This window comes from Aspergillus lentulus (genome assembly GCF_001445615.1).
Source record: "Aspergillus lentulus DNA, contig: Alt17, strain: IFM 54703, whole genome shotgun sequence".
Classification (NCBI taxonomy): domain Eukaryota; kingdom Fungi; phylum Ascomycota; class Eurotiomycetes; order Eurotiales; family Aspergillaceae; genus Aspergillus; species Aspergillus lentulus.
In genome coordinates, this window is record NW_028322112.1 from 381,588 (window position 1) to 398,105 (window position 16,518).

The 16,518-nt window shown below is 48.3% G+C and overlaps 5 protein-coding genes across 5 annotated transcripts; 2 read left to right on the top strand and 3 right to left on the bottom strand.

The window, feature by feature from the left end:
* Positions 1-602: 602 nt before the first annotated feature.
* On the top strand, positions 603-1,364 carry ALT_9168 (alpha/beta hydrolase; the record flags this gene model as incomplete). The annotated part of the gene is made up of 3 exons (XM_089600552.1): positions 603-807; positions 867-1,016; positions 1,075-1,364. 3 exons carry the CDS (start codon positions 603-605, stop codon positions 1,362-1,364), a joined length of 645 nt encoding a protein of 214 aa, XP_089455049.1.
* Positions 1,365-1,740: 376 nt separating this feature from the next.
* On the bottom strand, positions 1,741-3,279 carry ALT_9169 (fungal specific transcription factor domain-containing protein; the record flags this gene model as incomplete). The annotated part of the gene is made up of 1 exon (XM_033559765.2): positions 1,741-3,279. The coding sequence occupies one exon, from the start codon at positions 3,277-3,279 to the stop codon at positions 1,741-1,743; it is 1,539 nt and encodes a 512-aa protein (XP_033415656.2).
* Positions 3,280-4,057: 778 nt separating this feature from the next.
* Positions 4,058-4,953, top strand: ALT_9170 (RTA1 domain-containing protein; the record flags this gene model as incomplete). Its single annotated transcript, XM_033559766.2, has 3 exons — positions 4,058-4,261; positions 4,309-4,403; positions 4,455-4,953. The coding sequence occupies 3 exons, from the start codon at positions 4,058-4,060 to the stop codon at positions 4,951-4,953; spliced, it is 798 nt and encodes a 265-aa protein (XP_033415657.2).
* Positions 4,954-5,362: 409 nt separating this feature from the next.
* On the bottom strand, positions 5,363-6,693 carry ALT_9171 (purple acid phosphatase 3; the record flags this gene model as incomplete). Its single annotated transcript, XM_089600553.1, has 3 exons — positions 5,363-6,279; positions 6,360-6,515; positions 6,576-6,693. 3 exons carry the CDS (start codon positions 6,691-6,693, stop codon positions 5,363-5,365), a joined length of 1,191 nt encoding a protein of 396 aa, XP_089455050.1.
* A 2,983-nt stretch (positions 6,694-9,676) lies between these two features.
* Positions 9,677-11,569, bottom strand: ALT_9172 (uncharacterized protein; the record flags this gene model as incomplete). Its single annotated transcript, XM_033559768.2, has 1 exon — positions 9,677-11,569. The coding sequence occupies one exon, from the start codon at positions 11,567-11,569 to the stop codon at positions 9,677-9,679; it is 1,893 nt and encodes a 630-aa protein (XP_033415659.2).
* Between the last annotated feature and the right edge of the window lie 4,949 nt (positions 11,570-16,518).

Here is a 16,518-nt window from a genome sequence, read left to right on the forward strand (position 1 = left end):
ACGCCTTTGTGAGGACACTACCTTGAGGTAATCTTCAAGATTTGTCAAGTTTGTGTTTACGGCTCTATGTCTATTCGTCTCTGATAGCCATCATATTATGTCTTGGTTACTTCCAATTCTTTTTCTTCCTTGTTGCCTCTCTATAATTATCGTAATGGTGCGCTTGAACTAGTGTCAACTGCCTTTCGTCCATATATATATATATAGTGGCTCTGAAGACAAACAAGAGTCTCCTTATGGTTCGACATGTGTATTAAAAGGGTGAACTTTTCGTGCAATAGACACTTTACTACTGGCATCTCCCATTGAACCAACTGGCTTGATTTTTCAATATAACAATTCTGATTATAAGACGCAAGATACATTATCCCTTTGAACTTTATCACTAAGCATAGTCATATATCCTTCTAATTACCGTGAGGAGCTGTATACCGTCAGCCCAGAAGACCACTCCTTTTCCCGAAATCTTTCGGGCTTTTCGAGAGCTGCAGCACAGAACAACCAGCACTATTAAAGGATAGATCCCGACAGTATTTTTCTCAAACCAGAACATCATCCATTCCCTTCGTCTATCCCTACTCAGATCATCGTTATTCACTACAATGTCTGCCCCAACCAAAGTCACCTTTCCATCTTTCATGCTGCAGATCAGCGGCGAGCTCTATGAGCCTGTAGCCGGCTCCCCTGACCGCAAAGGCGCTGCAGCTGTGGTCAGTCACCCCATGACCGGTGTAAAGGAACCAACCTCTGCGAACCACGCCCGATTGCTTTCCAAAGCCCTTGTTACGCCCTCACATTCGACGCAGGGTACCAAGGGGAAAGCACCGGCTAGCCTTGTGGCGCTGAAGACCCCCATAAGAGAGTAGAAGACGTCAAGGCTGCTGTGAGTTACTTGACCACGCTCGAGGGCAAGGTTGACCCCGGGCGTATTGGTATCCTTGGGATTTGCGCCTCGGGCGGTTACACATCCTATGCCGCGCAGTCCGACTCGCGAGTCAAGGGCCTGGCCACTGTCGGTGCCGCTTGTGGAGAACAACAAGGGCTCTCCAGGCGGCTGGATAATGGCGCACGCAGGAGGCTCGCCGACCTCATTCGGAGGCCCCACCATGTTCGGCTCCGATATCAACCAGATTCCAGATAACGCCGACTCTTTCTTCAAGGATGCGGCTGCATACTACGGGTCTGAGCGCGGAAGGCATCCACGTTCGGACCAGAGAGTCCCTCCCTCCAGCTATGATCTTATGGTCTGCTATGACTCTTTCAACTTCCAACAACTGATCTCTGGACGGCCATTGTTAATGGTCGCCGGGTCCAAGACTCAGACCCTTCACTACAGTGCGACCGCAGTTGCTGCAGCCTGTTGAAGGGAAGAACCATTTCGACCTTTATGATGACTTTGCGGTATCTGGCCCGAAGCTCGTGGAGTTTTTCGGAAAGAATCTCTAAATGTCATGTCGAGATTGGAGAGTGCAGACGTAGGAGGGAATTTGGAGGAAATTGAAATCTAATCTGCATCAGTAAAGTGAATTTGTCTTTGTATAGGCTCAATCTATAGGAATATCGAGAATTGACTGAATGGGTGAAAGCGCTCGCTTCCTGTGTCTTAGCCTTGGCCGTTTCTATTGAGGTAACTAGGTAATCAGAGCGAGACTAGATAATAGACAAGGTATATTGAACGCTGGGCAACACGTTGGAAGAAAAGACGAAGAGCCAATAAAAGCACATTTGCCTGTAGCAAGGCTAGAGCAGATTCAACCTGGAATCAAGCAACTCCCGCTGTTTTTCGATTCGCTCCAGGACATGCGCCGTATCTCGATGTGATGTTGCAGTCGCTGCAGCATCTCGCAGTGACTGTGCGACTTCCACATACTTCAAAACCTTTTGCTTCAGAGTCTCTTCTCTGTCGTTTGCATGCCTGGACTGAAGCAGCCTCGGGGAACCGCTGTCGCAAAGATCAATCCCTCGTTGGCAGGACCAATAGCACATGCCCGCGCAGATGTTGCGCAGGATATTTGGCGCGAGATCGATCAAAGAATAATCTCGCTCGTGGTCTTCATGATGTCGAGCCTCGTGCTGCTTCATCCACTGGCATACGTTGACCATCTCATTTAAAGCGCGCAAACTTTCATATTCCACTCGTCTGGCGAGTACTTCGGCGTCCAGGCTTGTTTTGTCCTGTAGTCCGAATTCCGAGACACAGTCTTCGACCATCAGTCGACAGTGGAGCTCCAGAGCCCATAAAACCGCTCGATAAAGGTGGATGTATTTCCCCATTCGACTGGAGTTTGGCTCGTTACTTTCAATGGGATTGGGTCTACCTGCACTGTCTGTGTACCTCCGTAGATGGGGGGGACAGCAATGGTCCCTCCAGTAATCCAGTTGCTCGTACAAATTGTGGATGTCATTGAGGATGACACCTTCTCGTTTTGAAAAGGGGCTGCACAACGTCTGTGTAAGTTGATGAGCGATCACAGCCAGGGCAAGAAGAGCATCGAAATAGTCCTTCGTCTCGTGAAGCGAGAGGTTCTCGCTACTTCCAACGTCACTGTTTGGGATACGCGACATTTGCTTTTTGTCAAGGCAGTGAAATGCATCGAGTCCGTAAATGTGCCAATAGAGGAGCACGCGACGCTCTCTAGCTCTGGCGAGCTTTGTTGGTAATGTTGAATTGGCGTTGTCATGATCAAGAATACGATAGTTCGTCGTCATCAGCACGAGCGAGTCATGGGTAAGGAACAGTCTCCCAAGATTCGACAGGAGTGGCAAACTCCCCGAGTCATCATACTCAAAACCGATCATCAGGGCAAAAGCTTCAAGGTCGTCAATCCGGATAGTTTCATTGTCACATGTGTTGCTTCGAGCACTGAGATACCGTTCGCGGAAAGCAGCTGCGAGACGTTGCTGGAGGTTCCATTTGTCTGGAGCTTCAATAAAGGGCATACCTCTGCAAGCAACGGCATACAGGAGCAGTTCACTGCATCGATTGGCATGATAGTCTTCCCAAAAAGCATCCGCGAGGAGAATGGGAAGGTATGGGGCCGCATAATCGAAATAGGAACGCAGTGCTGCCGTGCACAATGCAGAGTCTACCGAGGCCCCCATCCAAGAAGATGTGCCGAGTTCTTCTGTTAAAAAGACAAGGTCCTTCCCGTCTTGTTCTTGACTGTCTGTCGGGGTCATCTCAGAGGCGAAAGTGGAATTCTGCGGATCTTGGCTTCGTTGATTGTTTTCCTCGACAGGTGCGCAGCTGCCCATGAAAATTTGATCGAGAAAAAGCATATTATCGAAACTCAGGGCAAAAGAGCTATCACCAAACATATCGAATGGAATATTTGATAGTGCCGCATTGTCATTTCCGGGGGAAGGAGATACAAGATGTGATTCCGAGGCCACCCGTGAAGCTGAATCGCCTCGCACACCTGGCGATGGGTGCGATAGGGCAAGTTGTAAATCTCCACTGCCTCCAGTGCCAACTCTGACAATACCTCCGCGAGCGGTAGTTTGACGGCGCCGGCGAATCCGAACGTCATCCGAGTCATCCACATGGCATTGTATGTCCCGAAGGGCGCATTGTGAACATGCAGGCATGCCCTGTCTAGCACGCACCAGTCGGTCACATTTAACCTTTCGTCGATGGCAAAAGTCGCATGACACTCGTTGTAGCCCTCGTTTCAGTGGCATTGCAAGTGATTCCAAGAAGTTCCGCCAGTTGAGAGATCTCAATGGGTTCGGGAACAAGTGAGGTGGACAGAGGTGGAGAAATCGCGGGACTTTAGCGGCAATAAAGTGGAGACAAATGGGCCGCCCTATATTGGATATCTACTGGACGGGGTAGAGAGTAGCTATGGAACCGGCGATTGTGCGGACGTTGTACGGGAGCATGCCAGAAAACTTGCACAGCAAGGCAAATTGGTATATATCGCTGCTACAAATTTGGTTGATGGTAGGCAACCATAATGATCCTCCATGTAATTTCCGTGCTTGTGGCTACATATAATGACCAGATACCTCCTCGATCGCAAAATCATAAGATCGGAATCGTCGCGAGTGGCTCACCATGGATCAAAATGTGGATATGTATGGGTACTTGCCCAGCAAGCCAGTCGCATTATTTGGCATTGTGCTCTTTGGTACTTCAATGGTCGTATGCATCCTGCAGATGGCATTCGGACCATATAAGCACTACTGGATGACTACGCTTGCACTCGTCGCTGTGGGAGAGGCCATCGGCTGGGGAGGGCGACTTTGGGCTCATAAGGACGTATGTATAAATTTCTGAGTCAATGACAAGTTGCTAACAGTTACAAGCCAACCAGCTGGATGGCCTTTATGATCCAGATTTGCAGTCTCATCGTCAGCCCTGTCTTTTTGTCTGCCGCAGACTATGTCCTCTTCTGCAAACTGTAAGTGGTGGGTTGACTGAAGGCTTCAAAAAAGGTACTGACAAGGAGTAGTATCGAGAAGACTACCCCCCGCCTCTTTCGAATTCCATCCACATTCTTTTGGGCAGGATTCATCATTTGCGACATCATCTCGTTAGCCATCCAGACTGTCGGAGGAGTCGAGGTATCAAGCGCTCAGAACTACGAACAACTCAGCCACGGGGGCGACGTGATGCGCTCGGGAATCATCTTCCAGTTCAGCAACACAATCGTCTTCGTTCTACTGATCGTGGGAGCAAGTCTCCGAGTGCGACAAAAGAAAGCACTGGCCCCCCAGGTGAAATGGCCAGTCTTGGTGGCTTTGTGCGTGTCAACAATTATGGTACTCATTCGCAATGGATATCGTATTGTCGAGTTATCAGATGGATGGAAGGGCCCTCTCATGCGCACGGAGCAGTATCTCATCGGGTTGGATATGGTTCCAATGGCAATTGGAGTTGGGGTTTTTATTATATTTCCCCCTTCATTCTTCCTAGCCGAGGACAAGAAGCTTAGCAGTTCGATGGTGTAGCAGTTCGATGGTGTAGCAGTTCGATAGTGTAGCTAGTGACATATTTGATATGCTTGCTCTATAGTGTCATCAGATACTTGAGTATAGTAACATTTTTTCATTCCCCTAGTATAGCCTGTATAGGTAGCTAATAGAAAGTAAAGTCTCAGCCAAGTTAGTTATAATCATTAACGAGATATATAAGGAGTATCCTCAAGTCTGCTGTAACTTATAGAAGAAAGTGCCTGTAATATTTCCTGTGTAGGCTCTTAGGAAGATTAAGATAAGTAGGCTAAAGGGAGGAAAGGTTATAGAAGTAATAATTATACTAGCTTAGATAGAGTATACTTAATAGTAGTATCTTGAATATAAGACATCTTCAGTAAAGCTAATAATACAAAGATATAATATTAAGTACTGCCACGTGGGTTTACGTGCGACCGTGACCATTGGAACCCTTGGTAGCGTGCTTGGTAACGGAGAAGCTGTAGGCGGGTGCCTGGTCATTCTTGACACTGTAGTAGTCGGCACCCTTCAGCAGCATGTCACGAGCGTAATACTCGAAGTTCAATGAGTTGTAGCTGATGTCAAGAGTGACGAAACCGTTGGCGGCCTGCTCGGTGTCGGCACCGAGCCACTTGGCGTAGGGGCCGAGGGGAACACCGTAGTTGCAGTCGCCGGCCTCGGCGTAACCAGCGCCACCAGTGAGGACGAAGTCCATACCCTGGTAGTGGTAGTGGGCCATGCAGTGATCGTGGCCGTTGACGACTACGCCGTTGTTCTCGCGGACGATGTCAATCAAAGGAGCCAGCTCGGTGTAGTTGCTCGAGGAGGAGACGTAGCCGTGGTGGATCTGCAGGATCTTCCAGGTGGCGTCGGACTCGGCGAAAGACTTACGCAGGAAGTCCACCTGCTTTTGGGTATCCTTGTGGCAGGAGATAACGTAGTCGGTGTTGTAGACGGAGGTGGCGTCCTGGTAGGCGTTGATGAAGCAGTCGGAGTCCACCACGACGAAGGTCGCGGTCCAGTTCGAGCCGGTCAGGTCGTAGGTGTAGTAGGGCAGGTTGTCATGACCGAAATACCACCGGTCCTCCATCAACGGAGCAATACGCGTCTGGAAGTCGACGCCGGCCTTGCCAGCAACGACGTCGTGGTTGCCCAGCGCCTGATACCATGGCTTGCCGTTGAAGGCCTCACCGACGTACATATTGGCCCAGCCCTCGTAGAAGCGCTGGATACCCTCCGAGGTAAAGTCGACACCGCTGTCATAGAAGTTGTCGCCGACAGAGATGAAGGCCGAGCAATTCTTCAAGAGACAGACGTTCTCGATATAGCGAGCAGTGCTTTCTGTACATAGGTGTCAGTGCATAAACCCTCCACTCCTGTGACCTCTCCCTTTGAGGGGCAATACAAGGGTCAAGACTTACCCTCTTCAATGGTGGCATTGGAGATGGCCTGACGGTCACCGGGGTCGCAGTCGTTCTGGATCTCGCGAGAGATCTGCACGCCGTCCGCCTTCAGCTTAGGCATGACATTGTTGCAGAAGTCCAGGGGCAGGGGCTGCCAGCCGGTCCAGCCATAGTCTTATGGAATGTCAGTTCTTTTCGACGATTGTTTATGATTCACGGGGAATGAACACCTACCACCGAGGAGGGCGACAGTGAGGGTCTCGGCACCGGTAGGCGCAACGATGGAGTTCTTGGCAGCAGAGGCACCCAAGGCCAGGCCCAGAGTCAAGGCAACACGAGACATGGTGGACATGTTGGAAACGGGAAAGGATAGACTGTTGCGTGCTTCGTCTCTGCTGATCTCTTAGGCTGCTCAGCCTTATATAAGAAACCGGGGACAGGCTGGCACCTTGACAGGCTTCGAGAATGCAGCCATGGCACCGCAGGCCCAGGGGACCATCGGGTTCCTGGTTCCTGTAATTGATGGAGGATACGGCAAAAGCTTGTTTTGCCTCCGTGGGAAGATTCGCGCTTGGCGGAGCGAATGAGATGTTGAAATGCAGCCTCGTGTCTGGACAGTTCTTAGGCCACCGGTCTTTCTGGGAGGTGCTCGGACGACACAATCTCCGCAAGCGACATCAGTGCGGAGACTCGAAAAGTGGGGGGGGAACGAACTTGCTTGGAATTGAGACTTGAGATCTTTGAGATGTGGGTTTGGTTGCTTTTCCCATCAGAGACCAATGGAGCTTGGCAACGTTTACCACGTGCGTCGAAAAACATTTACATTCGGCAATGATTCACCGCGGGAAGCTCAGTGAATGGAGACCATTCATTGAGTATGGAGGACCCCGGCAAACTGCTTTTATTATTGGTACGGAGTATTATTATTGTGATCATTTGTTGTTATTGTTATTATTAGGGTGGCACTAAGCACCCCTTAGCTTAACAGCACACTCTCTTGCAAAAAGTAGTTAGAATCAATGTGAGAAGGCAAACAACACAAAAGAGAAAAAGGAGAATAAATTATCATACCAGAGAGCAGTTCTCCTATCTCAGATTAGTTAGACTTCTCAGAGGCCCTAGAATCCCCCTCTTAAATAATCAGCAGGTGCAGAAAACTGCCTTATGAACATCAAGCAGGATGTCCTCCTTGTGATGAGATAAGAGAAAAGGGAAATAGCAGAGATAGAGGCCCAAAAAGTAAAGCAGCAAAACAGACAGCTTTGAAACCACAGTGAGCCAACAGGCTCTCTTTGAGACCTATTGAGTTCTGTAAAGAAATACCAGCTGTGCACCTACTTACAGGCCCAAAGTCAGCCCAGATAAGCGTCAAATAATGCCTACATTTAAGAAACCACTAATACTAGATGTTCTGGTGGAGGTATAAGCGCTGCTGTCATGTCTAGGGATTTGGTCAGCTCTTATCCTATGTCTAAATCAGTCAACCAGCCTTTCCTGTACGCTTGTGGTACATGCAATGATTATCCATACTACAGATGCCTTCGTGGCATCAACCCCGGAAGTGAGGGGTGTGATAATAAATATCACCATTACCACTGATTATATTATATCAAAGCCCACTCCGTGCTAGTGGGCGCGGACCAGTTGGTGTCGTCAACAACAATGCTGCTTGAATTTGACTTATTATGATGACGTCCTATACTTTATTGATGACAGCAATGCTAGTAGAAGACGTCAATGCTAGTAGAAGATGTCAAACTTTTTACCTGTCTTTCTAGCATTCTGTATCTAAGTTTATTGCCTACTTACACAAGTCAGTATGTCAAGGTGTGTCCAGAACTTGTTCCATTGCATCAATGCATCATTGATGTAACCACGCCTGAGAAGGTATATAGTATTCCGCATGTGGTACATTTTCTCCTTATGGTCATAGCTGTCTCCTGCTTGTGGCAATCCCATTGTTATCTGTAGTTGGTGACGAAGCCCTCACGCAAGAGTGTGAACATTAACCAAAAGGGAGGGTGAGTGATACTAGTAACTTGCCAGTATGTAGGGAAGATATTCACACCTTTAGATCCAGAAGCAGTGAGGATCCAGAAGCAGTGAGGGCTTGGTAAATAAAGCTGGCAGTTCACTCACTGCAACTTCCACTAAACCTATTGATTATTTTCCCTGTGAAACCTCACTTTTACTTATCCAAGGTACACTTTGCCCTGGTAAGCCCTAAGTGCTGGAAAGGAAGATTCTTAGTCACTAATTTTCAACACTTTTAGATTCTGTCTACTCTGAGACTGAAACTAGGTGAGCGGCCTCCTTGTAAAACCTACTGACTATCTTGAGCTATGTAATACAAATGCTCACTTATATGATTGAGCAGTCACTATAGACCCTAAGGATTTTATGATGGGCAGTGCTAGTGGTGTGAGGGGTGGTGGAGAGGCGCTTCCCAAGTAAGGGTGCGTTGCAAACTGATCATATTAATGCCAGGGGTATTTAAAAATTTAACAGAGTAATGTGCTTGGCCTTAGGACAGGTTTTTTCCCTAGTATATAAAGTAAGGTAGCTATCTAGGTTTTCCCTATTCTATGAATACAAATGCAGAGGCTGGATATTGTTGGCAATAGTGCATTAGTTCCACCAGGTGCCAAGTATTAAGCTGTAAGCTGGGTTTACAAAATCCGAGATACTCATATATCTAATGTTATCAAGTCGCCCCCTCAAGTTTCCATAACGTGGCTGCGTGTGAGTGGCCAACTTAATTTTAAGAAATGTGACTTTTGCAGACAGGGATTTGGCAGTCACCTATGCAACTAGGCCTGGGTCTAGAGTGAAGCTGCGCATGAATATATCCTATTCCCCAATGTATTATAAGAGTCGTAGCTCTGATCTCCATGCCAGATACAAAGAACCTTAATGTAAATGACAAGTGGCTTTGTTTAATCATGCATCCGATGAAGGATGTGACGCTCAAGCCAAAAGGGTATTTTTGATGGGTGAAGTTGTCAACCTTGTGGTGGTCTAAAGGATCAGTGGCAGACTGCGTCCCTAAGGCAGTCACTGAGCTCTGCATGGTGTTGAAAAGTTGACATGAATGCAGTCAACACTAAATACTTTTACTCCCGCAAGACTTGATCTTACACTAAACAGGGCGCGGCATGGCAGGCGGACGAATCAGAAAAAATCTTGGTTGAAAGTCCTGATTCGGGAGTGTCGAGAACCCACTTGTACAAGCACAGAAATGGCGGCACCGTTGAAGGGAACAATTTTATGTGTATCGTAATACCTTCATTACTCGAACAGAAGCTTTATACTGGCGAATACCCTTTGGATAGTCTTCAGTTGTCGATCGGCCAGGTCTCTAAACAGATAGCGTATTTTGGAAAATCGCATGGGTTTTTGAGATTGTATTGCAGCTTCCATGTTCTCAGCGTCTCGGCAAATGAAGGCATCGTGTTTGTTGCATGTGCGTTGGAACGGAGATTATCAAGCTGCTCGATAAGCCTTGTTGTAGCATCTCCCCAAAGCAAAACACCATTTTCGAATGAACGACCCTGGTGAACCATATGACACTGTGTTGGCCAAAGGTAGGATGAGCCGAGATATGCGGAGCGTCCGTCAGCGATGATCGCATTAAAGTGCGGGCGAGGCTCCCACCAGCTTGTATCTTCTACAAGGAGATTGGAGCAGCGCATCTTTCCGTCCGCGAGAAGTAGCGCTGATTTCGGGTCAACCTGGCGAACCTGAAGGATGACATCAACGCCACTTGCAGCCCGGTCAATCAATAGCTGTGCCATCGTGGGATCAACCAGCTCTGATATGTTGAGAATTAGTGAGTGCTGTGCCCCTCGAATCAAAGCGTCCTGCGCGCGGGTTATCCATGGCAGACTTGCGACTGGGTCATTGATGACAACACCCAGTTTTGCAAGCTCAGAAGCAAGCGCAGCACGAAGCTCATTGGTTGCTTCCCCGTGAATGGCCTTATCTGTATAGTGACTGAATAACGTAGCGGCTCCTGGAGGTAATTCGATGGAGAAATCGGCTTTATTGATTGGCCGAGTGTCCATGATGGCCCCGGTGCTGAAAAGTACTTGGTTGTCAATAATGACTGCCTTCCCATGGACGACCTGTCGTGTTGGTCCATCGGCACCCGTGAACATATTGACACGAATGTCATGGTCCGCGAGGATTTTGAGGTACATGAAATATTCTGCGGACTCCAGGAAGTCACTGGGCCCGAGCTTAGACACAACAATCGACATATCTGCCGCTGGATTCTCATGTCGAAAATCAACCAATGCACTGAGGACTCTACGTGCATCCCCCTGGGGACACATTGAGAGGTTCAGCATAGTCAATCTGCGTCGGGAACCATCGACTCCATATTGGGAGTGTGCTTTCCCGTTCGTCTGAGTCTTGTCACGGACGAACCGCTCGAACACCGCAAGATGCTCTGCACCATTGGTCAGCAGCGGTGTCACGCCGGGTGGTAGGCTGCCCAACAGTGGATCCAGGAGAAGCTCGCCACCTAGCTTAGGCTTGATAATGTTTGCCTTGCAGCGACGTTGGTCCTCTCGGTACACGAAAGCATCGACATCAAATTTGGCACCAAAATCCAAAGACATGACAGTCACATAGCGCGGTGCGATCTCATCCGGCTGAACCACAATGCGCTGCGGATCACCATCATGGACTATTCTGGTTGCAATGAGCTGGTAGGTATCGCACACCTGAATGGTATATAAACCATCAAGCTCACGATTATGGAGGCGAGCTTCAAACTGATCATTAGGCTTTAATGGAACTCTGATCTCCGCACGCGATGCCACAGGGGCCATGCGGACGATGCCATGTTTGACACGACCCAGCGTATGCTCCCCATTGGCACTTAGAAACTGGAGCCGTGCGATGTCGGCTTCAGGTGCAGTGAACTTAGACAATGGATCGTGTGGGTTGATCAACTGGAGGATTGCTGTTTGCAAATCAGGCGCAGTGTTTAGAGAAACTACGCGCCAGCGCACACCATCGAGCATAACCGGCCGGCCGGCAAAGTGCTCAATACGGATATCTTGATAAACAGCACGCACATCACGGAGCACTAGTTCACGCTCCAAGCTCACTCCCATCACGTCGTAGAATTGGCCATAAACCTCCACTGGCTCTGGGGGGCGCGCCCGCTCCCTTCGTGACCGCGCATAAAGTGGAAGAATGGGGTCATGCCCTGATCGCATTGGCAGTTTGACAACCAGTCCAAGTTTTTCCAAAGAATTCAAGATCGTTTCATATTGACGGTTAATTTATTTTCTTTTTGTTTTACCTAAGTCCGACTGTCACCGCGAATTGAAGTTCGAAATTATTCCTCCCTTTTTGACTGCTCACACACTCATATGCCTGATTGTTAATCCACTGAAAATGAAGAGGATTAGGCACAGATTTCTTACCATTTACGGCTGACTCAAGTCTCCACAACAGCAAGCAAGGAGACGATACCCAGAGTTCCTGCCAATTTCTGCGGTTTATGAGTGTCGATAAACTATTGTCAGTGGTTGGTGTTAGCTTTGCAGACCGCTTCTATTCAGATCAGCCTCACCATGTGGTTTTCAGATTTGCGTTGAATATCCCATCAAAGTTGTTCAGCATCCTATATCCAGCTCATCAAGTTACCATATTGAAGATCCATGACGCCTAAACTTTCGGGCTTAAGGAACTGGTCGACCCTTAGCAACCCATTAGCAGCGAATCTGAACGTCATACAGACAGGACCGCGCCGCGTTCATAAGACATCGGCGGAAAGATCTGCGAAGTAGAGGTAGTGAAATGCATACTAGTTGCCCCGCCAAATTAGCATCGTAATAATTTGGGTAGAAAGAACCTTCTCTAAGTAATGACACCACTGAATGAAAGAGTGGTATCAAGTCTCAGTAGACATGCCACGACTGCCGCGTTCATTACACTATTGCAATTTTTCTTTTTTCCACTTCCCTTTTCTCTTTCCTACGGCGGGGGGCGCCTTGTTCTGGAATGGAACAAGTCGTTCGGGCTGATGTCACCTTATTGCCGAAAACAGCGTCCCACTACTGGCAGAATAGCTCGCCATTACGTCTGCGCGGAGCCATGAAGGCTGGCAATCTGGATGGCTCGGAAATAGCGGTGATGCCGGAATGCTTAAGATCTGTAATATTTCTAATGAATTGTGGCGGGGTATGTCCTCCGATGGGAATAGGCCCGAAAACGGCATTTTGGTTGGCTTAAAGTACGCGTCGTGGGCAATACATTATTGCAACCATTACGTGGCTAGATTCAGAATGTGGTATACTCATAGTACATTCTGGGACACTGTTTGCTAAGACAACCTAACTATTGGTCTAGGATCAGAAGAGGGGTTCATGAAATCACAGTCTATATGCAATTGATTGAGTCTGCAGCAAAACCAGCGCAGGCGAAAGCAAACTTTAACTGAACAATTACGCGAATATTGTGAGAAGTGTCGCGGTGATGTCTACTTCCTTATTATGGAGGACAATTGATATTTTACAGTGAAATTACTGTGGATTCAAGTTCAGCTAAAAACTTTCCACCGCTGGATAATATGCTTGTATGCGTGTTCCCTGCCCCTCATTGATACAATGCTAACCAAGGATAGGACAAAAATTATCCTCCTCCTGAACGAATCACATTGGATAGCCATCTAAATTTAAAGGGTTCATCACGAACAGCCTCCAACCCATCCTCAGAGTCAAGATGGGTGCAACAGGAAAGGTAAGACCGAGGACTTCCACACGCAAACGCCGTGCCATCGATTAATCAAGATGGTCGTCTGCAATATGATCGCAGCGCCCATTACAAGCCGTGGCTGGAAGGCTGAACCATGGCCAATGTACGTGGATATATGTCTCCCGCTGAAAGGACTCTCATGGGCAGCTAGTACGTCGGTCGAGTTAAGGTTTCGCATGTACTCCGTCATTTGGTTAGTCATTTCATCAACCAGCTCCGAAAGGTTTTGGCTGGTGTATAGGATGTTGGAGAAGTCAAATCCTGTTGACGGCACTCCGGGCTCGCCGATCTGGCTGCCATAACCTTGTGGATAGAGATTGGTGATGAAAATGGCTTGGAGTGTGATACTGATAAGCGTCGCATCCATGTAACCAAGAGTGTAATTAGTACTGTCTTGGGCGATGATGAAGAATTACTCCCAATCTTGTGTGACGCTGAAATTGGAGTAAATTCTTCCGGTCAGCTCTATGGTGCATTCAAAAGCAGTAGAGTCATTGACTTCAGCAGGTCTCCCCGAGCTATTCCAAAGACTAAACTCGAACATGGTCGCCAGCGCCGGCTGGTATCTGGCGGCGTATTTTCTAGGAACCGATGTAAGGAGAGTTCCCCAAGTCACATTCTCCAAATTGTCTACACAGATACCATGACGCACAGTCAGAATATCACCACTTGGTGTCATGATAGTGCAATTGGTGTTTACATTGATTTTGGTCGTAGCGTTGGGGCAGGACACACTGGATTCTTCGGCAGTCACATCACGACATGAACTGGCGAATCCGAGCGTGGACACGTCTGGTTATGTGCAGTTTCCTGTAGAGCAAACGAATGGCGGACCTGTTGACTGACCAAACAAACCCAGGGCCATAGCAGCTTGAAACGCTGAGTTTATCTTCTAAGGAGAACCTATATATTTTAGATCAGATTTATACCCTATTGTGTATAGACAGATGCTTGCCCATTTGATACCAATCGGAATGGAAACTCGAGAACCTGTTGAGTGAGGAGATCAATCGCCAGGGCTGCAATAGTAATGAGACATTCACCGGAGGACGTTAAAGCTGAAAGGCGGAACTTCCAGAGAAATATTGAAGAACCCCATGGCCCTCTGCTTGCGTCGTCAAATCGCTGGATATCTATCATCGGGTGAACACAGCTTCGAAGATACAACCATTTGAGCTGGCCAATGCATTGTGCTACTGAATAGAGCAAAGACGCTTCGGCGACCACGGCGAAAACAAATATGAGAGCGTTAGGTTGGATAGGCATAGTCCACTGCGAGAGACTCTTGTCATCCGTCGTGGCCAGAATCGTGGCGATTGGCTGTAATGCTGCTTATGCTGAGCGTGATCGTAAGAACCTCATAGGTCCAACCGTCATTGACTATGGCAACATTGCAGCAGCCGTTTCTTCGTTTTTTATGTAAGTCGAATTAAAGTTCTCAGGATGCTCGAGATCTTCATGTAAAACTGGCACAGACGAATAGCCTCCTGATAGTAATGTTGGCAACGTCGGAGACTCAGCGTAATCAGTACTCTGGACATTGACATCGGCAAGGTTATGTTCGCAACCCATCCTATCGTCCTCTGTCATAGCATGGACTGGAAGACGCTGGCAACTATTCTCATCCGGGCTCTCGGAGCCGTGGTCTCAAGACACACGTGCATCTAATCCCACGTCACGGCTCCAGTCGCATACAGGACTAGAGCCTGATTGTTGCTCGAAGCTTGCCCTTGCGATGAGGGCCATCTGTTGTTCGCATGGAAATGATCAACAGTATCAAAAGTCAGAGACGAGCGTGTCCTTGGTGATGCAAAATGAGAATCACAGTATCAGCTGAAAAGGTCTAAATTAATGCCGCACCAACTTGCATCAGAAGAGCACTCATATATTGTGTTTCGATATCGTTCGTGTAATGTTGTGTGGTGATACTGCATGGGGGCTGAACTTGAAGCATGTCAAGAATATTCAGCAGTAAGCCAGTTCTGTATTTGTATAAGCCTTACTAAAATGCCTTCCCCTATGGAATGTATGGGGGGAAACACGCACAGGTCCAATAAAAAGTGAAGCCTCATTTACCGGCCCTCCTTCCTGCATGCCTGCAAGCACTGCTCATCCAACTCGTCCCATTGGATATTCTTCCTCGGGCTTGGACGTTCTGCTCGTCCTCAATACAACATGGAATCGGGGTCTTCGTCGCTGATTAAAGCCGCACCTCGCGACACAACAGCTTGGCCAGCTCGCACCGCATACTTCCCAGGGGTATGTGCCTTTGCATGTGGTGGTAGAAGAGTCGTCCCATTCGACGAGAGCCGAGACGAGGTATAGTGAACCGACGCCGGCCAGGAGGAATGACCCTTGCTCTAGCGGCTTGATGGTGAAGTCGTCCAGCTTTCCAACATAGTCTATGCTCTCGACAATCTGGGCTAACTGATTGAAAGAGACTGCTCTCCGTCACAACTGTCTTGGACTACAGCCGTGAACGAGCAGGAGTGCGGGGACTGCGGACAGAAGGTGATCTTGGCGGTTTATCACAGGCTGATACATCCTGATGACCGATGGCTCTCAGCCTTTTGTACGCCACAGGGACTCTTATGTACTCCCCTTCAGCTCTGAAAATGCACCCAGCGAGTTCCAGCTCTACATTGAACGCGTGCTTGGCCATACCTTGGGCGATGAAGTCACAGCTCACATTGACAACATCCTCATTCACTCCTTGGACCGCGCAAAGTGCGCAGCAGTCCCATAACAAGTCATCATGCTTTTAAACTGTACATAAATAAAGATCAACACAGAGAAATCCCAGTACCTCATCAGTTTTGTTGATTCCTGTAGTTACAAGTATGGGCACAGCAGGATACAGCCGATCTGCAGAGCCAAGACAGTCTACGACTGGCCTACCCCAAAGAAAAGATCACGTTCAGGCAATTCTCAGGTTCGCGAACCATTTTCAGGACCACGCCTTGGGCCTTGCATACGCGGCGCAGTCCCTCCAGCCTTGGCAGTGGAAGTCGACAAGCAGAACAGACCCCTGCGAATTCACAACCAACGCGAGCCTCTTTGCTATTGGCGCCATCTTATCACAAAACAGTCACGTCACCACCATCATCTCCGGGTCCTTGACAAAAGAGGAAAGGAATTACGACGCAGCTGAACGAGAGCTGCTTGGAGTCGTAATATGCATTATATTGTTTTACCCTAGTTGATGCCCAACAGTCTCAGCTGCAGCAGGCCGCTTTTGGCAGTAAACCTCCGTTGAGCCCAGCCATGCCTCACTACAGCGCAGCCTTGGATATCTGCAACCTTGATTAGTCCGCTAGGCTCTCATTCATGTAGCTCGGGCGCAACTTTACTTTATCATACTACATATAGGTCCACCTTTGTCAGATTCACTTTGAGACAAAACAAT